Consider the following 15,800-nt stretch of genomic DNA (forward strand, 5'->3'; position numbering starts at 1 on the left):
GAACCTATTGCATATATTGCATATTTTGACATGTGTATAGTCTTAGAAAAAACAACATCAGCCCAAATTCTTGAAGAAAAAAGAAAATAATAAAAAGGAGAAAAAGCCCTCTAGGGCAGTGGTTCCCAAACTGTGTGCCGCGGCACACTGGTGTGCCGTGAGGCAAGTCCAAGTGTGCCGTGGGATTTTGTGACAACCATAGCCTACTGCAATATAGTATACAACAATACAAAAATAATTATTTTAATTTACTATATACTACTTTGAATGTACTCATTCCATAATACAGAGGCAAACTCTTTATCTAAAAACTATTTAAAAAATCCTCAAAGAGGATCCCACATTTCGCTGTTCGCGCAGTTGCTTTGGAACAGGGCTCCATGCAGCTGCGCCACAGGCAGCCAGTGAGCGCACTATATATGCCGAACACCTTCAGACCTTAAAAGAGAGGTTTGAGCACTATTTTCCACGTGTGGCGGACATCGAGGACAATGACTGGATCCGAGACCCATTCAACCAGGAGTCCGAGTCCTCAAACGAGAAGCTCACTATGAAGGAGAGAGAGGAGAGCGCAGAGCTCCGTGCGGATCGCACGCTGAAACTGAAATTTAGTGAGCTCACACTCGATCAGTTTTGGTTGGCTTGTGCATCAGAATATCCAACCATCTCCCACCACACTATCGACCAACTTCTTCATTTCCCCACCACCTACCTTGTGAGAGAGACACACTTGTTTACATGAAGAACAAGACCAGGTCACGGCTCTCTGTTGAGCAGGACTTGCGAGTGGCCCTCTCCTCCTTGCCATCAAGGATTAAAAAAATCTGTGCGCCCCGACAGGCACATGTTTCCCACTGATTTGTTATTAGTAGGCAGAATATTTACAAAAAAAGCCTGATTCTAAATGTTAGTTATAATTTGTGGGTCAGACTCAGGACCATGCAGCTTTCTCATGGACAGTTCTCTGCTGAATTTCTGTTTCATTTGCCTCACCTGTCTGGTTGAAATGGGTGTGTTTGATTAAGCCCAATTTGATCAAGTTTAAATATTTTTGTGAAGTATTTTTTTATAAATATTTCATGAGTAGAATAGTTGTCTTTGTCACATCTTATTTGGCATTAGTAAATAATTATAAACTTAACAGATAAACAGATGATATTAGTGATAACACGTGTTATAAGGCTATTTTGCACAATAGGTGTGCCTTGAAATTTGTATTTGTCCTTTGGTGTGCCTTGGGCACAAAAAGTTTGGGAACCACTGCTCTAGGGGGTTATAAGGGAGATTTACAGCCTACAATGCCAAGGTTAGGGGGTTAAAGAGTTCAATGTGGTCAGCAGCAGTACCAAAGGGCTACCAAATCTGGTCATCTAGAACTGTGGGAGCCCATACTACCAGACAACCCAAAGTTAAGAAGAAGTCAGTTCATCAGTAGATATAGTGTTATAGTGTTTGTGCGTGCGTTCGTGTTTGCGTTTGTGGTGTCCCACTGCTTACTGGTTGAGGAAGGCAAACAGATATCTCATGATGATGAGGGTCTTGCTGGGCAGAGACTGCAGAACCTTGCGGATGTGGACTGCTCTCTCCTGGAGACTTTCCATAGCTAGAAGAGATCACACACACACACAGACACTTAAATACTCAATCGTTTGCACACAAGCACATCCACACATACAAACAATTGCACACACACACACACACACACACACACACACACACACACACACACACACACACACACACACACACACACACACACACACACACACACACACACACACACACACACACACACACACACACACACACAGTAAGACACTTACAGACACAGGATATGAGTTCATTGAAGACCTCCTTGGGGAATAGGGCGTGGTCCAGTCCTCTGAAGTAGAGCTTCAGGACGCCAGCGATGGAGTCCATATCGTGGTCATTCTGATCCCCTGCCAACGGATCCTCACCTACAGGAAGACCGTGAGACAGACAGGAAGTAAGACAAGGTAATAATATAATATAATAAACATTGTCTACAGAGATAGGGGAAACACTAGTTAGAGTGCTATTCCTTGGCAAGTTCCTCATTTACATTTACATTTAGAGCATTTAGCAGACGCTTTTATCCAAAGCGACTTACAATAAGTACATTTGTCATAAGAAGTGCAACAATATATCGCTGTCGGTACAGAAAGGATGTTCATAGAACCAAGCGCAAGTACAACAATCGCTAGGCTAACCAATTCCCTGTGTTACAGCAATGATAGCAGCTACTGCAGTTGCTACACAGTTAAGTACTATAATACAATACAATACAACACAATACAATACAGTTTACAATGGTGGCCAGAAGGGGGAGGGTGGCTATGCAGAGTCGAGGTGGACTCTGAACAGGTGAGTCTTGAGACTTTTTCGGAAGATAGTGAGCGACTCTGCGGTCCTGAGAATGGCAGGGAGCTCGTTCCACCACTGAGGTCCCAAAACCGAGAAAAGTTGTGACTTTGCTGAACGGCCTTTGCTAGCTCTTAGCGATGGCGGTACCAGACGTCCAGCTGAGGTAGTTGAGCGGAGGGATCGAGCTGGGGTGTGTGGCTTTACCAATGCTTGGAGGTAGGCAGGGGCAGTTCCATCGACTGCCTTGTATGCCAGTACCATCGTCTTAAATTTGATGCGAGCTACTAACATTTCTTTTAGGTCAACACTTTTATTACATTTATATTATTCCTGGATCTTTTTTCTTGGTACAATTCTTATAATACTGCTTTAACAATGTCAATGCCTGCTTTCCATGCAAATAAAGCTCTTTCGAATTTCATTGAATGAAGGATCTACTTTACAAGGGACTCTGGAGGTTAATTGGTTTGAAGTCCTGCTGGCTTACCTCTCTCGAAGGCATTCTTGATGTCATTCACTTCCACCTGGGAGCCAGACACTCTGAAGATGCCCTCATGCTGCAGGCCTGCACACACACAAACAAAATTGAATATGGCTTCTTATTGCATGATTATATTTTCAAGAAATTACCATAAAGACTGGAGACTAAAATTTGTATAAAATTACAATTTCTCACAGAGACAAGCGAAAATTGTGTACGGTGATAACAGAACCAATCAGGGCTCAGTCATAGTGACATCTGGTGTTAAACCAATCACATCGCTTGAAAATGTTCCTCACCATGGCGACTAATGAAGCGGATACAGCTCTCCACCATCAGAGGAATGGTCTGACCCGAGTCCTAGAGAGAGAGAGAGAGAGAGAGAGAGAGAGAGAGAGAGAGAGAGAGAGAGAGAGAGAGAGAGAGAGAGAGAGAGAGAGAGAGAGAGAGAGAGAGAGAGAGAGAGAGAGAGAGAGAGAGAGAGAGAGAGAGAGAGAGAGAGAGAGAGAGAGAGAGAGAGAGAGAGAGAGAGAGAGAGAGAGAGAGAGAGAGAGATTATATTTAGGAAGTGGATAGAAACATTTCCTGGCAGGAGGATTTCTGCACCTACACGCATAGATGCACAAACAAACGTGCACGTGCAGACACACACGTGCACAGACAGAGAGGGAATGAGACATGAGGGATTGAAATGGGGGGAGCAGCACCTAGCAGCTGTTGCTAGGAGACAGCTCCTTTTTTTGTTCCTTTTGTTTGTTTTGGGGCTTTGGGGTAAAATTACATACAAACGACAAACGAGATAGGAGAGGTTATGTGCGTGATCAATTGCATGTGTCAATCACGTGCACATCTTGGGTTATTGTGGCATGGTGTGATTCGATAATTATTCAGGATATATTGTTATTTTTATTTTATTTAAAACAAACATTGCATGATTGAGACACCAGGGGGGGCTCACGCACATTCAATGACATCATTGCTGTGGATGCAATAATTTGAACCAGCATCAAAAATCACAAAGACTGCAACGGACAAAGCAAGGGCATGCTAGGCTTTTCCATCTATGCAGATGTCCACAAGACTAGCAAGCACATTAGGTTGAGTGGGATGGATGATGTATTTAATAAGTCATAAACCTTAAGCTATACTGAGGAAACATACAGTCACGGCTGGAGACATTCCTGTAAGTGGATTATGAGCCGACATCAGACACGCGTACGCACACACACAGACATACGGATAATTACCTGCTTCCGCACGGCTGAGTTTCTCCGTCCGCTACACAGAGAGAGAGAGAGACAGAGAGAGAAGCGTTACTCTGTCATTATGTCTGCAGAATCTATTTATGCACACAACTGTGGAAGCGGCCTATTTGTACAGACACATATGCACACGTGTTGAGAAGGACTATACACCGTGATAGAAGGAAAATTGCTTTAAGCGAATAAGGCTAAGACAATTGCCTTGTTGCCTTGCTGTTATTCTGTTGGTTGTGTGTATGTGTCTGCGCATGTGTATATGTTTGTATGTATGTATGTATGTATGTATGTATGCATGTATGTATGTGTGTGTGTGGGTGTATGTTTGTGTGTATGTATGTGTGTGGGTGTATGTTTGTGTGTACATGTGTGTGTGTGCGTGAGAGAGTGAGACAGCAAGAGATAAATATAAAAGAGAGAGGAAAAGAAAAAAGAAGATAGCAAAAGAGAGCTAGCATATTTCCTTCCTCCACCACACCTACCTGGCAAGGCAACAGTCGGTCTTCTGGCCTAAAGCAGGGAGGGACAGGAAGAGAGGGAAGGGGGGAGAGATAAAGAGCTTTAGTGGAGTCCCAGCAGGGGTTACGGTTAGGGTGGTGAGTGGGGGGGGGCACAGCTGGACACAGAGACTTCCCATCATGCATCACACATTGTCCGAAACATTCCCCCCCCATCACACATTTAGACGTACACCCTGCATCACACATTTAGACACACACACTCTGCATCACACATTTAGACACACACACTCCGCATCACAGATTTAGACACAGACTGACACACACAAATAATTCAGGGAAGCTTTTCCTGTGGGAGCAAGGGGATGGGGTTGTCTCATAGGAACCCCATGCACGGACTCAAAAGGCACAGCTGCATCCACATACGACCCTGCCACTGGAGCACGCAAACACACACCTTATGTGTCTCGGCACACACACACACACACACACACACACACACACACACACACACACACACACACACACACACACACACACACACACACACACACACACACACACACACACACACACACACACACACACACACACACGTGGGTGGATATGTGTATCTTGTTTAGGCAGACAATGTGGTGGTAAAGCTCACTCTCTCCCAGGGTTTTCTGGATGAGGTCATGCTTGGCCTCCAGCTTGGTGATCAGGTTCCTGCCTTCCAGAAACTCCTTCAGCTTCTACATAAACACGTGAAAAATAAACCACTTGAGTGCTTTCCTTTTCACGTGGAATTCCCAAAGGATACCCTATTCTGATTGGCTCTCACCGTGAAGTAGAACTGCTCCGTCTCCTGCTGATTGGCCCGCCGCTTGGCCAGGCTGGGCTTGCTCAGGTAGGACTCACTGAGGGTGGACTTGACCGACTCCATGCTGTTGCTGTGGTGGAAGCACTCGGACACGTCGTAGTCCTCCACCGTCACCATGTCCTGGATGGTGGACAGCGTGGCCTCCATGGTCTTCTTCACCTGGCAGAAGAGAAGGCTCAAACGCGTGAGAACCCCCCCGATTGAGCACATGCTTCTATCTACAGCCCCCTGCAGTGGATTCAGATCCGTATCTGAGGCAGGACGGGCGTTACAGTCAGGGACACCTACAGTTACGCCTCGTGCCCACTGCACCGTCCGTCAGAGGATGTCGGAAGGCGTGGCTGACAGATGGGGGAGCTTTCCAGGGTCGTCAGAGCCCGAGTAGTGTCACAGTGCTTACATTTGCATACATGATCTGATTGGATGACGGATCCGTCGCTGCCGAAAAAAGTTGAAACATTTTAAACTTTTTGACGGAGCGCACGGATCCACAATGCATTGCGCGTCCGTCCCCATTTAAAGTCAATGGGGATCAGACAACGGACGGAGGCAGTGGGCACGAGGCTTTAGGCTGTATGGTGTCCTCGAGTGATCAAACCCAGTTACTTATGTTTGGGGTTCGGACAACCTGAGCCTCTACACTATCTCCCGTCCCGGCGATGAAGTGGAGGAGAGAGGGATATGATGGGAGGGAGGGTCGGTAGAAGGAGAGGAAGCCACAGGGGAAGAGAAAGGAGTGATGATGAGGATCTCTGACCTCTTCGTTCTCGATCTTGAGGGTCGAGAGGCGGGATTGCAGCTGCAGACGCCTCTGAAGCAGCTCATCCTCCAATGGCATCTGGGCACACATCATACCCATCTGATGTCCACACGCACACGCACACACACAAACACACACACACACACACACAAAATCTGTATTAACAAAAGGTCGTAGCAACTTCTTAAAAGATAGATGTGAGTGATAGCATTATATTAAGTCTTTATTTTCTCTTTGGCTCCATCGATCATGCTGTATATAATGGATCCCAACAGAACTGAAGATATAATGGTATTGAAGCTCTCTCTCTCTCTCTGCATATCAAACCCTCCCTCGCGCACCCACGCGCCCTCTTTACCGTGTCCCCCATGTGCGACTGGAAGTCGAAGCGGACAGGCGGACAGAAGACGTTGTTGTAGGTCTCCATGAGCTTCTGCTTGTCCCCGTTGGGCTCCAGGCACTCCGCCGCCCCCTCCAGGCCCTCCAGGCCGGTGTGTTTGGACGCCTCCACGTTGAGCTCGGCGGACAGGTAGGTGCGCAGGGCGCGGTGCAAGCTAGCGTGGTAGCCCAGGTCACAGCACTGCACGCACACACACGGAACAAAGCACAACGTTTAATATAGCAACACCTAGTTCTGACCCGGCAATCTGATTGGTCGACGAGATGGTAAGAACGTGATCAAATCAGTGTAACAGCGTTTTAAAATTGCTTGAATATAGGGAATTTGCAAGCAGTAACACTTATTGAATGCTTTAATAAAAGGTAACATTGTAAAAAAAATACATAATTTTTGGACATTTATATATTGTATATCAATAAAGATGATATTCAAAAACCCATGGGATAAAAGTGGCGGAAAATTACAAAATATATTGTCAGTTAACCATGGAGGCCGCTTTTGAGGGAGAAACAAAGACCAAAATTTGTCCATTCAGGCGTGACATGATTTCAGAAGTGATTGAACGTAAACTAAGACAGAGAAAAACCAATGTTTTAGCCTTTTTTCAAACACTTGGTGGTAGTGTTCCAGTATGTCTGTGAGTAGAGTTGCCTGTGTCTCTCAGGCCAGGCCCTTAGCATTGGCCCCTAGCGAGCTGGAGGCCGAGGCCCCGGGCAGCCTGCCTAGTCTAGCGGAACAACACCGCCATTCTGAAGGCTGGTGGTGGCTGACACATGTCAGAAAGGGAGAGGAGGAGAGGTGGAGGAGGGAGAAGAGAGAGGGGGGAGGAGAGAGAATACAGAGGAAGAGGCCCTCATTACCGAACCACTGAGGATAATCTGAGGAGACTGGCAACGTCGGGGGGAAGAGAGCTTCAACAATTGGGCACACACACACACACACACACACACACACACACAGACACACACACACACACACACACACATGGGGACACTCACGTTGATGATGTCGGAGAGGTCATGGATGTAGTATTTGAAGACGCAGCTGTTGGTGGCTTCCAGAGCAAGCAGGTACTCGTTCCTGGCCTTCATGGCCTTCAGCTTGTTCTCTGTGTATTTAGCCTGCCTCTGTAGAGAGAAGACGAAGAAGAGAGAGGAGAGAGGAGGAGGAGGAGGAGGAGGGGGGAGACAGAGAGAGTGAGACAGAGACAGAGAGTGAGACAGAGACAGAGACAGAGAGAGAGAGAGAGAGAGAGAGAGAGCACAAGAGTGCGGACGAAGGAGAAAGAGGAAAAAGATGGGGAGGGAGAAAGATGTGATTCGAAAAAAAGTGTCAAGAATGGAGAGGGGGGACAGCGTTAGATTGAGTATTGATTATGGATAACAGGAAACCTTGGACACTGTAAACAACCACCCAGCAGTGACAGAGCCCAGCTGTTGTCCGCGGGTTCAGCAAGGAGCACATATTAGCCGCCACTTGGCAAAAACACACACCGTCTCCAGCCCGACAGGGAGGCCCTGTCCGCCATCCCCCCGCGGGTCTGAACACCGTCCACACGTCAACCCCCTCCTCACCTTCTCCTTCATCTTCTCGATCTTCTTGACGCTGGAGCGCCGGACGTGTTTGTCCTCCGTCTTGATGCTGGCCAGGGCGTCCGGGGAGCGGGGGGTCTGCCTGTCGTCTTGGCGACCGGAGCGCCCCATCTGCTTCTCCTCCTGCTTCTCCGCCTCCTTCAGCTTAGACTCGGCGTTGATGCTGTCAGTGTTGTACACGTGGTACGTCTTCATCACCTGGGAGCGGGACCAGAGGCAGAGGAACGTGTGTGAGATGCAGAGCGTGTGTGCGCATCTCTCTCACACTGGTCTGGCTCTGCATCAAATCTGTCTGCTTACATTACAGCCTCTTCATGCAAGTATGTTTCTCTCTCTCTCTCTCTCTCTCTCTCTCTCTCTCTCTCTCTCTCTCTCTCTCTCTCTCTCTCTCTCTCTCTCTCTCTCTCTCTCTCTCTCTCTCTCTCTCTCTCTCTCTCTCTCTCTCTCTCTCTCTCTCTCTCTCTCTCTCTCTCTCTCTCTCTCTCTCTCTCTCTCTCTCTCTCTCTCCCACTCTCCCCCTCTCCCCCTCTCTCTCTCTCTCTCCCTCTTTGCATGCATGATAAGGCTGTATAAGTCGATGTGTGTGTGTGCATGCACGTGTCTGTTGGAGCTATTGACAGATGGATATCTCGAAGGCACGGCCCCGCTACGTTCCATGGATGCTTTTGAAGCAGTGGAATTCCAGAAACAAGGCCAGACAATCTGATGGCAGGTAAACACCCACACACACGCTCACATACACAACAATCATTATAGATTACATTCCTTTTAGAATTAATTGAATGATAAACTGTTAAGTGTCAAAAAATGTGCACAGACATATTCCAAGATCCAACATTCATTGCGATAATTGCCCTAAGGCACGCATCATGTGCACAGCCCTCCATCCAAATCAGACCCTGAAAAGTGATGTCAGTGGAGTTATTGGGATTTGAATGCATCTTTCTAAGGCCAATGAGGCCGTATAAGGCCAGTATATAAGGTCACGGTAAACCCTCTTGACTGATGCCCTTATACAGACAGGGGAAACGTCCTGAAACCAAAGAGGATAAGATGAGGGCCCCACCGCATAATGGATGCCTGAATAGAAGGCAGCAAACAGATTGTTGAGGTTAAACAACTAATTTACCCCTAAGGAACTTAGTAAACCTGAGGGAAATTAACAGAAAACCAACCAGAACAAATTTCCACAGGGAAAGCCCATGTTTGGGTATAGTGTGCAAGGTCAGCAGTGGCTCAGTGACCACCTTGCAACACCATCATTACTGCACCTCCCCCCCCCCACACACACATACACATTAGCGCGTGCTAGAGTGTGTATGTGTGATTGTAAGAATCTATTTCTGTGATTTACTATATACTGTAATTATAGCAGTGGGATGCATTATGGGTCTGTGGTTGCACTGTGGGATGGAAGTTTTGACGTTCTGACCCCTGCGTGTGTGTGTGTAGATGGACACATGCGCACACACACACACACACACACACACACACATATAGACCAATTCACACACACTCAAAACACATCGTGTCAGTGTCTGCCTGGTCAATGCATGAGCACCATGTGCTTTGACAGCGTGAGAAAACCAAGGCAATGCAACAGCTGAAGATGTCGTGACCTTCAGGAGATCAATAATCAGCTGAAGCACTGAATGATTACTATAATCAGGGAGCAGCTTCGGACATGCCATTTGGTGGATTGCACGTCTTAAGAAGGTGCTAGCAGGGCTGTAATCAAAGGGCAGGGCCCGGGTAATTGTATGTTTTTGTGATTGCAGACGTTCCCAATACAACGACTGAGAGACGATTTTTTCATGCTCTGTATTGTGTAAAGAGGACAGATATGTTTTTTTTATTGCTAAATAGTAGTATTTCAATCCGAGCCAGCCTGTTGCTTCCATGATTAATATTATTATAATCATTATAATATTTGTCTGCCAAAACGTGTCAGGCAACAGCCAAATTGAAGTACAAAAGCACAGGATCTTCCTTAAACACAAACCATAGCTGGTTTAATTCATTGTGGTCACTTCTTTTGGGACATTGGTGTTTCAAAAAAACATACAATGATGCAGCCCATGAGATGTGGGCCTGTGTGTCTTATGGTTGGTGTCTTACCGTATAGAGCTCATTATGCACCTTCATCAGGTCCTCTTGGAGCTGTACGCCCACTTCTTTACTCTGTAGAATAGAGACAGGGAAACAATCATGTAATTGTCCTCCATTTAAAACACAACAATGAACAGTTAATGCCAAAACAACCCATTTCATTAGTTGGGTGTCTGAGGACCACAAATAGGTGCTCACTAATCCTGATAATGTGTCACCCCGTATACTCTTTTCCATTAGATGTTAAAGAGAAGGTCTGTTGGCAGAAAAGGGACAGTTATTCGTCTTTTACCCAAGAGCAGAGCCAAAGAATGTTGTCGTGGATGGTGTTTATGAGCAGTGGAGCTTTCAATGGGCTCTTCACACCAGTTAACATCTAGTGAAGCACGGATGCCAAAAGCAGGGCCATCAGACCACATAAACATCAACCACCATCACCTCTTTGGTTTATTGTTATATCTATACAGCTATATCTATATCAATACAGTATATACACATACACTTGACCTTCGCTGTAACACGCATCGATATAACTCAACCTCCAATATAACGCGGTGCTTGACTGGTCCACAATTTTGTGGCAAGAAATAATTTGGACAGTTTCCTCTCGGGCGAAAAAAACCCAAATGAAATAAGTGGACATAAAATAAAAAAAATGTAAGGGGATTGAAATGGCTAGAGTCCCAGGACGTTGATCCAGTTCAAGTTTATCATCTTCACAGTTTAGGAGACAGTGCAAACGCAGTAGTAGAAAAAACTGTGTAGAATACCGCGTCTTGGGGAATAACGCCAATAAAGCCAGTCATTTACTGAGGTAGAGTGAAGTTTAAGTGTATATATATTATTTCTGTATTTTTTATTATTCAAAATATTAATTTTTGTATAGTAATGTTATACTTTGACCTTTGTATCACAGGGCAAGCTTCCTAAGGCAGACAATGATGATGATGCATCGATTCATTGTTATAGAATACAATTATAGCTTGTGCCAAGACAAAATGCTAAACGGTCCATTGAAGGTTCATATTTAAACACAGAGCTTGCACATTTCGATGTCTAAACCTGCACAGAGTGACCGGTATCTGCTGAGAGTCAGCCACAGCCCTCCAGAGGGGCGTGGGGGAGGGGGCTACTGCAGATGGATGATCAGGACCAGCCTGGGGCATTTGATGGATGAGGAGTTGGAGGCAGAAACTAGAGACCGCAGAGAAAGTGAAAGTGATGGAGGGAGAAAAATGGAGTGGTTTAAGAGACGTAGAGAGACCAAAGAGGGGAAGAGGAGCAGGGACCTTGATAAAATGCAGTGGTGCATGATGGGAGAAGCACTGATGGAGTGGAGCAATGAGAAACCATGACAGGAGGAGGGGTGGGGGTTAACGAGGTATGGGGGTCTTAAGACAACTCCGCCATAGGCCTAGACTTACTGATGAAACTCAAATATGATGCATTGCGCACACAAACCCACACACACTTCATAAACACAAACCTGATTTAACCCATTTAAGCCGGGAAAGCATTGCCGCTGTTCTACCTTTAAAGCCGGGGGCGCTGTTGCGTCATTCTACCTTTAAGGACGGGAAAGCGTTTGCGTCGTTTTTCTGTATAAGGGGGGTTTTTTCCCAAAGTGTCGGCCTCTGGGCCAATGAAATGCATCAAAATAGACACATATAGGTGTCAACTTGTTCCTCGTGAGTTTAGTTCAGAAATTTCTTCAAGCAAGCATGGCGGAATTTGAGACTGAAGACTTTTCTGACGGTAGCGATTTCGAGGAGTTTCTCGGCTTCGAAGATGTTGATGAGGCCGAGTACTTTGATGACGAATACGAACCGATTGACCGGGAATTATGGTTAAGGCACATGTTCGTGAATGACGACGAGGAAGAAGAAGTATGGAATGGGGCTATGGGAATGGGGCTGCTTGTGATGCCGGTGCGAAGAGATTACTGGCGACAGAGTAAGAATCTCTTTCGGACGCAATTCGCCAGAAATATGTCCCGGGACAGATTTGCGGCCAGCTGGAGGCAAGGACAATAGTAATACTTATTGATTGGGATGATGCTGTAATAAGTAATTACTACAGTTTATATGTAAGAGATGTATTACTGTCCCGGAGATGCGTAAAGCACCCGGGTGCGTAAAACCAGATAAGCTTCTCTGGAATGTCACTTGTACTTATCAATAGTAATACTTATTGATTGTGATGATGCTGTAATAAGAAATTACGACAGTTTATATGTAAGAGATGTATTACTGTCCCGGAGATGCTTAAAGCACCCGTAAAACCAGATAAGCTTCTCTGGAATGTCACCAGTGGCGTAACAAGGCAACGACGGGCCCGTATGCAGGATGTTCAAGGCTCTTCCAAAGAATAGAGCTTCTTTGGAATTTCACACCTAACTGCGATCTCCAGAACAATAAGGCCTAGGCTACTATACATTCCCAAATTATAGCCTGTATCTTTTAATTACGCTACTTCTTAGGATGGAATGCAATTGTATTTGTATTATGCATAATACTTTTATTCAGTAGTCATCACATACAAGTGCATGTAATTTAAAACGCAGACTGTTTACAGTTTTAGTCCCAGTCTGTTCCCCTTCCCATGTTTGTTATTATATACTTTATTACTTTCTTATATACTTATTTCACTTTATTATACTTTATTTTTTTTACTGTTTTGTGCTGTTCCTGCACTTTTACATATTTTTTTACTTTTTTATTTACTTTTCTACCTGTATGTAAATATTGTAAATATTTGTAAATCTCTAATTTCCCATGAAAGCCACAGGTGTCAGCTCTCAAATACTTTTTGAATTGTGTTCCTATCTGTTACAGGGGCTGAGAAATCAGTAATTTAGTAGGCGTTGACACAATTGCTGAATTTCTAGAAAAACTTCAGGTTTTGGGGGCTTTTCTGAAATCGCCTATAGGTTTTACAGGCATTTTTTCCAGGCGCTTTAGGCCTAAATGGGTTGATGGGTTTCAGCTTCCACCCTAAGCCATACATCTATATTGCTATGCATGCATTTAGTTTAGGAGTCATGCCAACTTCATGAAGCTATAAGAGAACAAAAGCAGAAGTTAACGTATCTAACTTTTAGACACAAAAACAAACGGAGGAAACAGAGCGGAGACAGAGGTCTGACATAAGGAGACAATCAAGGTTAGGGAAGATAGCGGAGAGGAGATAGGTAGTCAGTCAGGAGAATGACCTCAGCGACGACGAGCGAAGGCAAGACAAAGCGGCTGATTGGACCAGCACATGGTGAGCATCTGTCTTTCATCTCTGCCAAGAGTGGGCGAGAGAGAGAGAGAGAGAGAGAGAGAGAGAGAGAGAGAGAGAGAGAGAGAGAGAGAGAGAGAGAGAGAGAGAGAGAGAGAGAGAGAGAGAGAGAGAGAGAGAGAGAGAGAGAGAGAGAGAGAGAGAGAGAGAGAGAGAGAGAGAGAGAGAGAGAGAGAGAGAGAGAGAGAGAGAGAGAAGCATGGAGGAGGGGGTAAGTGGGTAAGGTCAGGAGGTGAACTAGAAGGGGGCAGGGCAGAGAGCTGACTGGTTGGTAGAGGGCAGAGAGAGAGGGTGACCCAGCCAGAGAGAGGAGCATGGATGGTGACATTCAAAGGGAGGCCGGGTAGTGACCACGACAAGGGTTTATGTGAAATAAGTGTCAGTGGAAGTGAAATGGGCCAACAAAGAAGATATGGAGGATAAATCTTCATTGATTTTGTGTAAGAATAGACAGTAACGTGGGCAGTGATAAACTATGCCTGGTGATTAAACAGTGTGCTGGGAAGGGCGGGACCCACGTGGACAACAGCCAATCAAAGAGCCATCAGTCGTTGAGCACTATCAGGCGAGGAAGAGGGGGGGGGGCTGACCTTTGACCTGCCACTCTGTCTCTGACAGACTGGCTGGGTCGATCGATGAGCCATGTTAAAAACCAACAGGATGTGAATAGAAGCACTTCGCCCATTAATGTCGATGTCAAACCGTGAGTTCATTTCTTAATTACTAAATTTACGTTTGTTCGATGTCATTGCCTCTCTACTAAAAGCATACGAGTGCATCCCAGTGAACGGAGAAGTGTTATGTATGTAGTTTATACAAGGGTCCGAAAAGCTTAACCCTCTCTCGGACACCAAAATCCACCGCTTTTGCTAGATATAGCGATACATAACCATACACACAATTGCCATTATATATAGGTCTCCTGGAAGCCTAACCCCCCTCTCACGCTTCCTATACACAGGGGAAGACAAGAGTGCTCCGTACTTTGGCCAGAATGCCATGTACTTAGATCCAAGTATAAAATAGTGCAGCGAAGGGCAGTTTGAGGATAAGGGGCTATTATGATGAAGTGGTCGATTGAGGTCAATTCCCTGTTCTATAACAAAAAGTAGGCCATCACTCTTTCAAAGAAAGTTGTTGCTACAGCTGTATATCCCAAAAGCAACCTATATTCAGTGCAAGTAAACATTGGCTTGTAGTGTGTCGACTGCTTCCGAGACGATCAATCTAGCTAATGTCGTCATAAATCGAACTTGATACGATTCAAATCAATGCCGCTTTATCGCAAATATAAAATTGCGGTGAATGTGTACCGTCCCATTCAGCTCAGGAATTTGTCACATTTCATTGAAGTGGGAAAATTTATCACAACAAAAAAAAAAATTCAATGTAAAAAGACCTTAACTGGTAAGCTATGACCTAAAGTCCATACAGTTCATAAAGCTATCAAGCAACCTCATCTCTTGACACTTGTTGGAGACGATGTCTTAGACGCAGACATCAAGTTGACGGTACCTTACACGATACAGGCCAGTACAGGCCACTGTAGTCTTTGGAAAGGGAGGGGGGGGGGGATTTAGTTGGTTGAAATCTGCAACCTCACCGCTATACTACATTTTACTCCTTGGACTTTTAAGAAGGACGTCTTTCCCTTTGAGTGTCTGGATTTGTGTGTGTGGGGGGAACACCAAAGGAATTATGTGAAACTATGTGAAAAAGTTCAAAGAGGCCTGTAGCTCGCCCATGAGTTGAAGAGAACAGAGCAAGACCAACATAATGCACGAGAGAGAGAGAGAGAGAGAGAGAGAGAGAGAGAGAGAGAGAGAGAGAGAGAGAGAGAGAGAGAGAGAGAGAGAGAGAGAGAGAGAGAGAGAGAAAAGAGAGAGAGATAGAAGCAACAAAAGTGTTGCTTTTGTGTGTGTCAGCGTTTTGTATTTGTATTCCCAACGTTCAGAGTTGAGTTCAAAGAATATCACAATGTAAATCAACAGGGCCTGCCAGTGCATTTCACAAGCTGGCTTACAAACAAACACACACACACACACACACACACACACACACACACACACACACACACACACACACACACACACACACACACACACACACACACACACACACACACACACACACACACACACACACACACACACACACACACACACACACACACCCTTGCTTTTACACCTGTGACTGTATGATCACGCTGTGT

At 45.4% G+C, this 15,800-nt stretch overlaps 1 protein-coding gene across 3 annotated transcripts in view; it reads right to left on the reverse strand.

Moving 5' to 3' along the window:
- The window catches only part of srgap2 (SLIT-ROBO Rho GTPase activating protein 2), an 82,851-nt gene that overhangs the window by 5,628 nt on the left and 61,423 nt on the right, over positions 1–15,800 (reverse strand). For all 3 annotated transcript variants that reach the window (XM_056606404.1, XM_056606405.1, XM_056606403.1), the window contains exons 4-16: positions 10,316–10,378; positions 8,180–8,395; positions 7,604–7,732; positions 6,564–6,785; positions 6,203–6,304; positions 5,407–5,604; positions 5,233–5,317; positions 4,608–4,635; positions 4,114–4,144; positions 3,166–3,226; positions 2,873–2,950; positions 1,824–1,958; positions 1,498–1,603 (exon numbers count right to left, since the gene is read on the reverse strand). In XM_056606404.1, the coding sequence (XP_056462379.1) occupies positions 1,498–1,603; positions 1,824–1,958; positions 2,873–2,950; positions 3,166–3,226; positions 4,114–4,144; positions 4,608–4,635; positions 5,233–5,317; positions 5,407–5,604; positions 6,203–6,304; positions 6,564–6,785; positions 7,604–7,732; positions 8,180–8,395; positions 10,316–10,378 (1,454 nt within the window). The remainder of the gene's footprint in view (positions 1–1,497; positions 1,604–1,823; positions 1,959–2,872; positions 2,951–3,165; positions 3,227–4,113; positions 4,145–4,607; positions 4,636–5,232; positions 5,318–5,406; positions 5,605–6,202; positions 6,305–6,563; positions 6,786–7,603; positions 7,733–8,179; positions 8,396–10,315; positions 10,379–15,800) is intronic.

Source organism: Gadus chalcogrammus, chromosome 13 (genome assembly GCF_026213295.1).
Source record: "Gadus chalcogrammus isolate NIFS_2021 chromosome 13, NIFS_Gcha_1.0, whole genome shotgun sequence".
In the NCBI taxonomy this organism is placed as follows: domain Eukaryota; kingdom Metazoa; phylum Chordata; class Actinopteri; order Gadiformes; family Gadidae; genus Gadus; species Gadus chalcogrammus.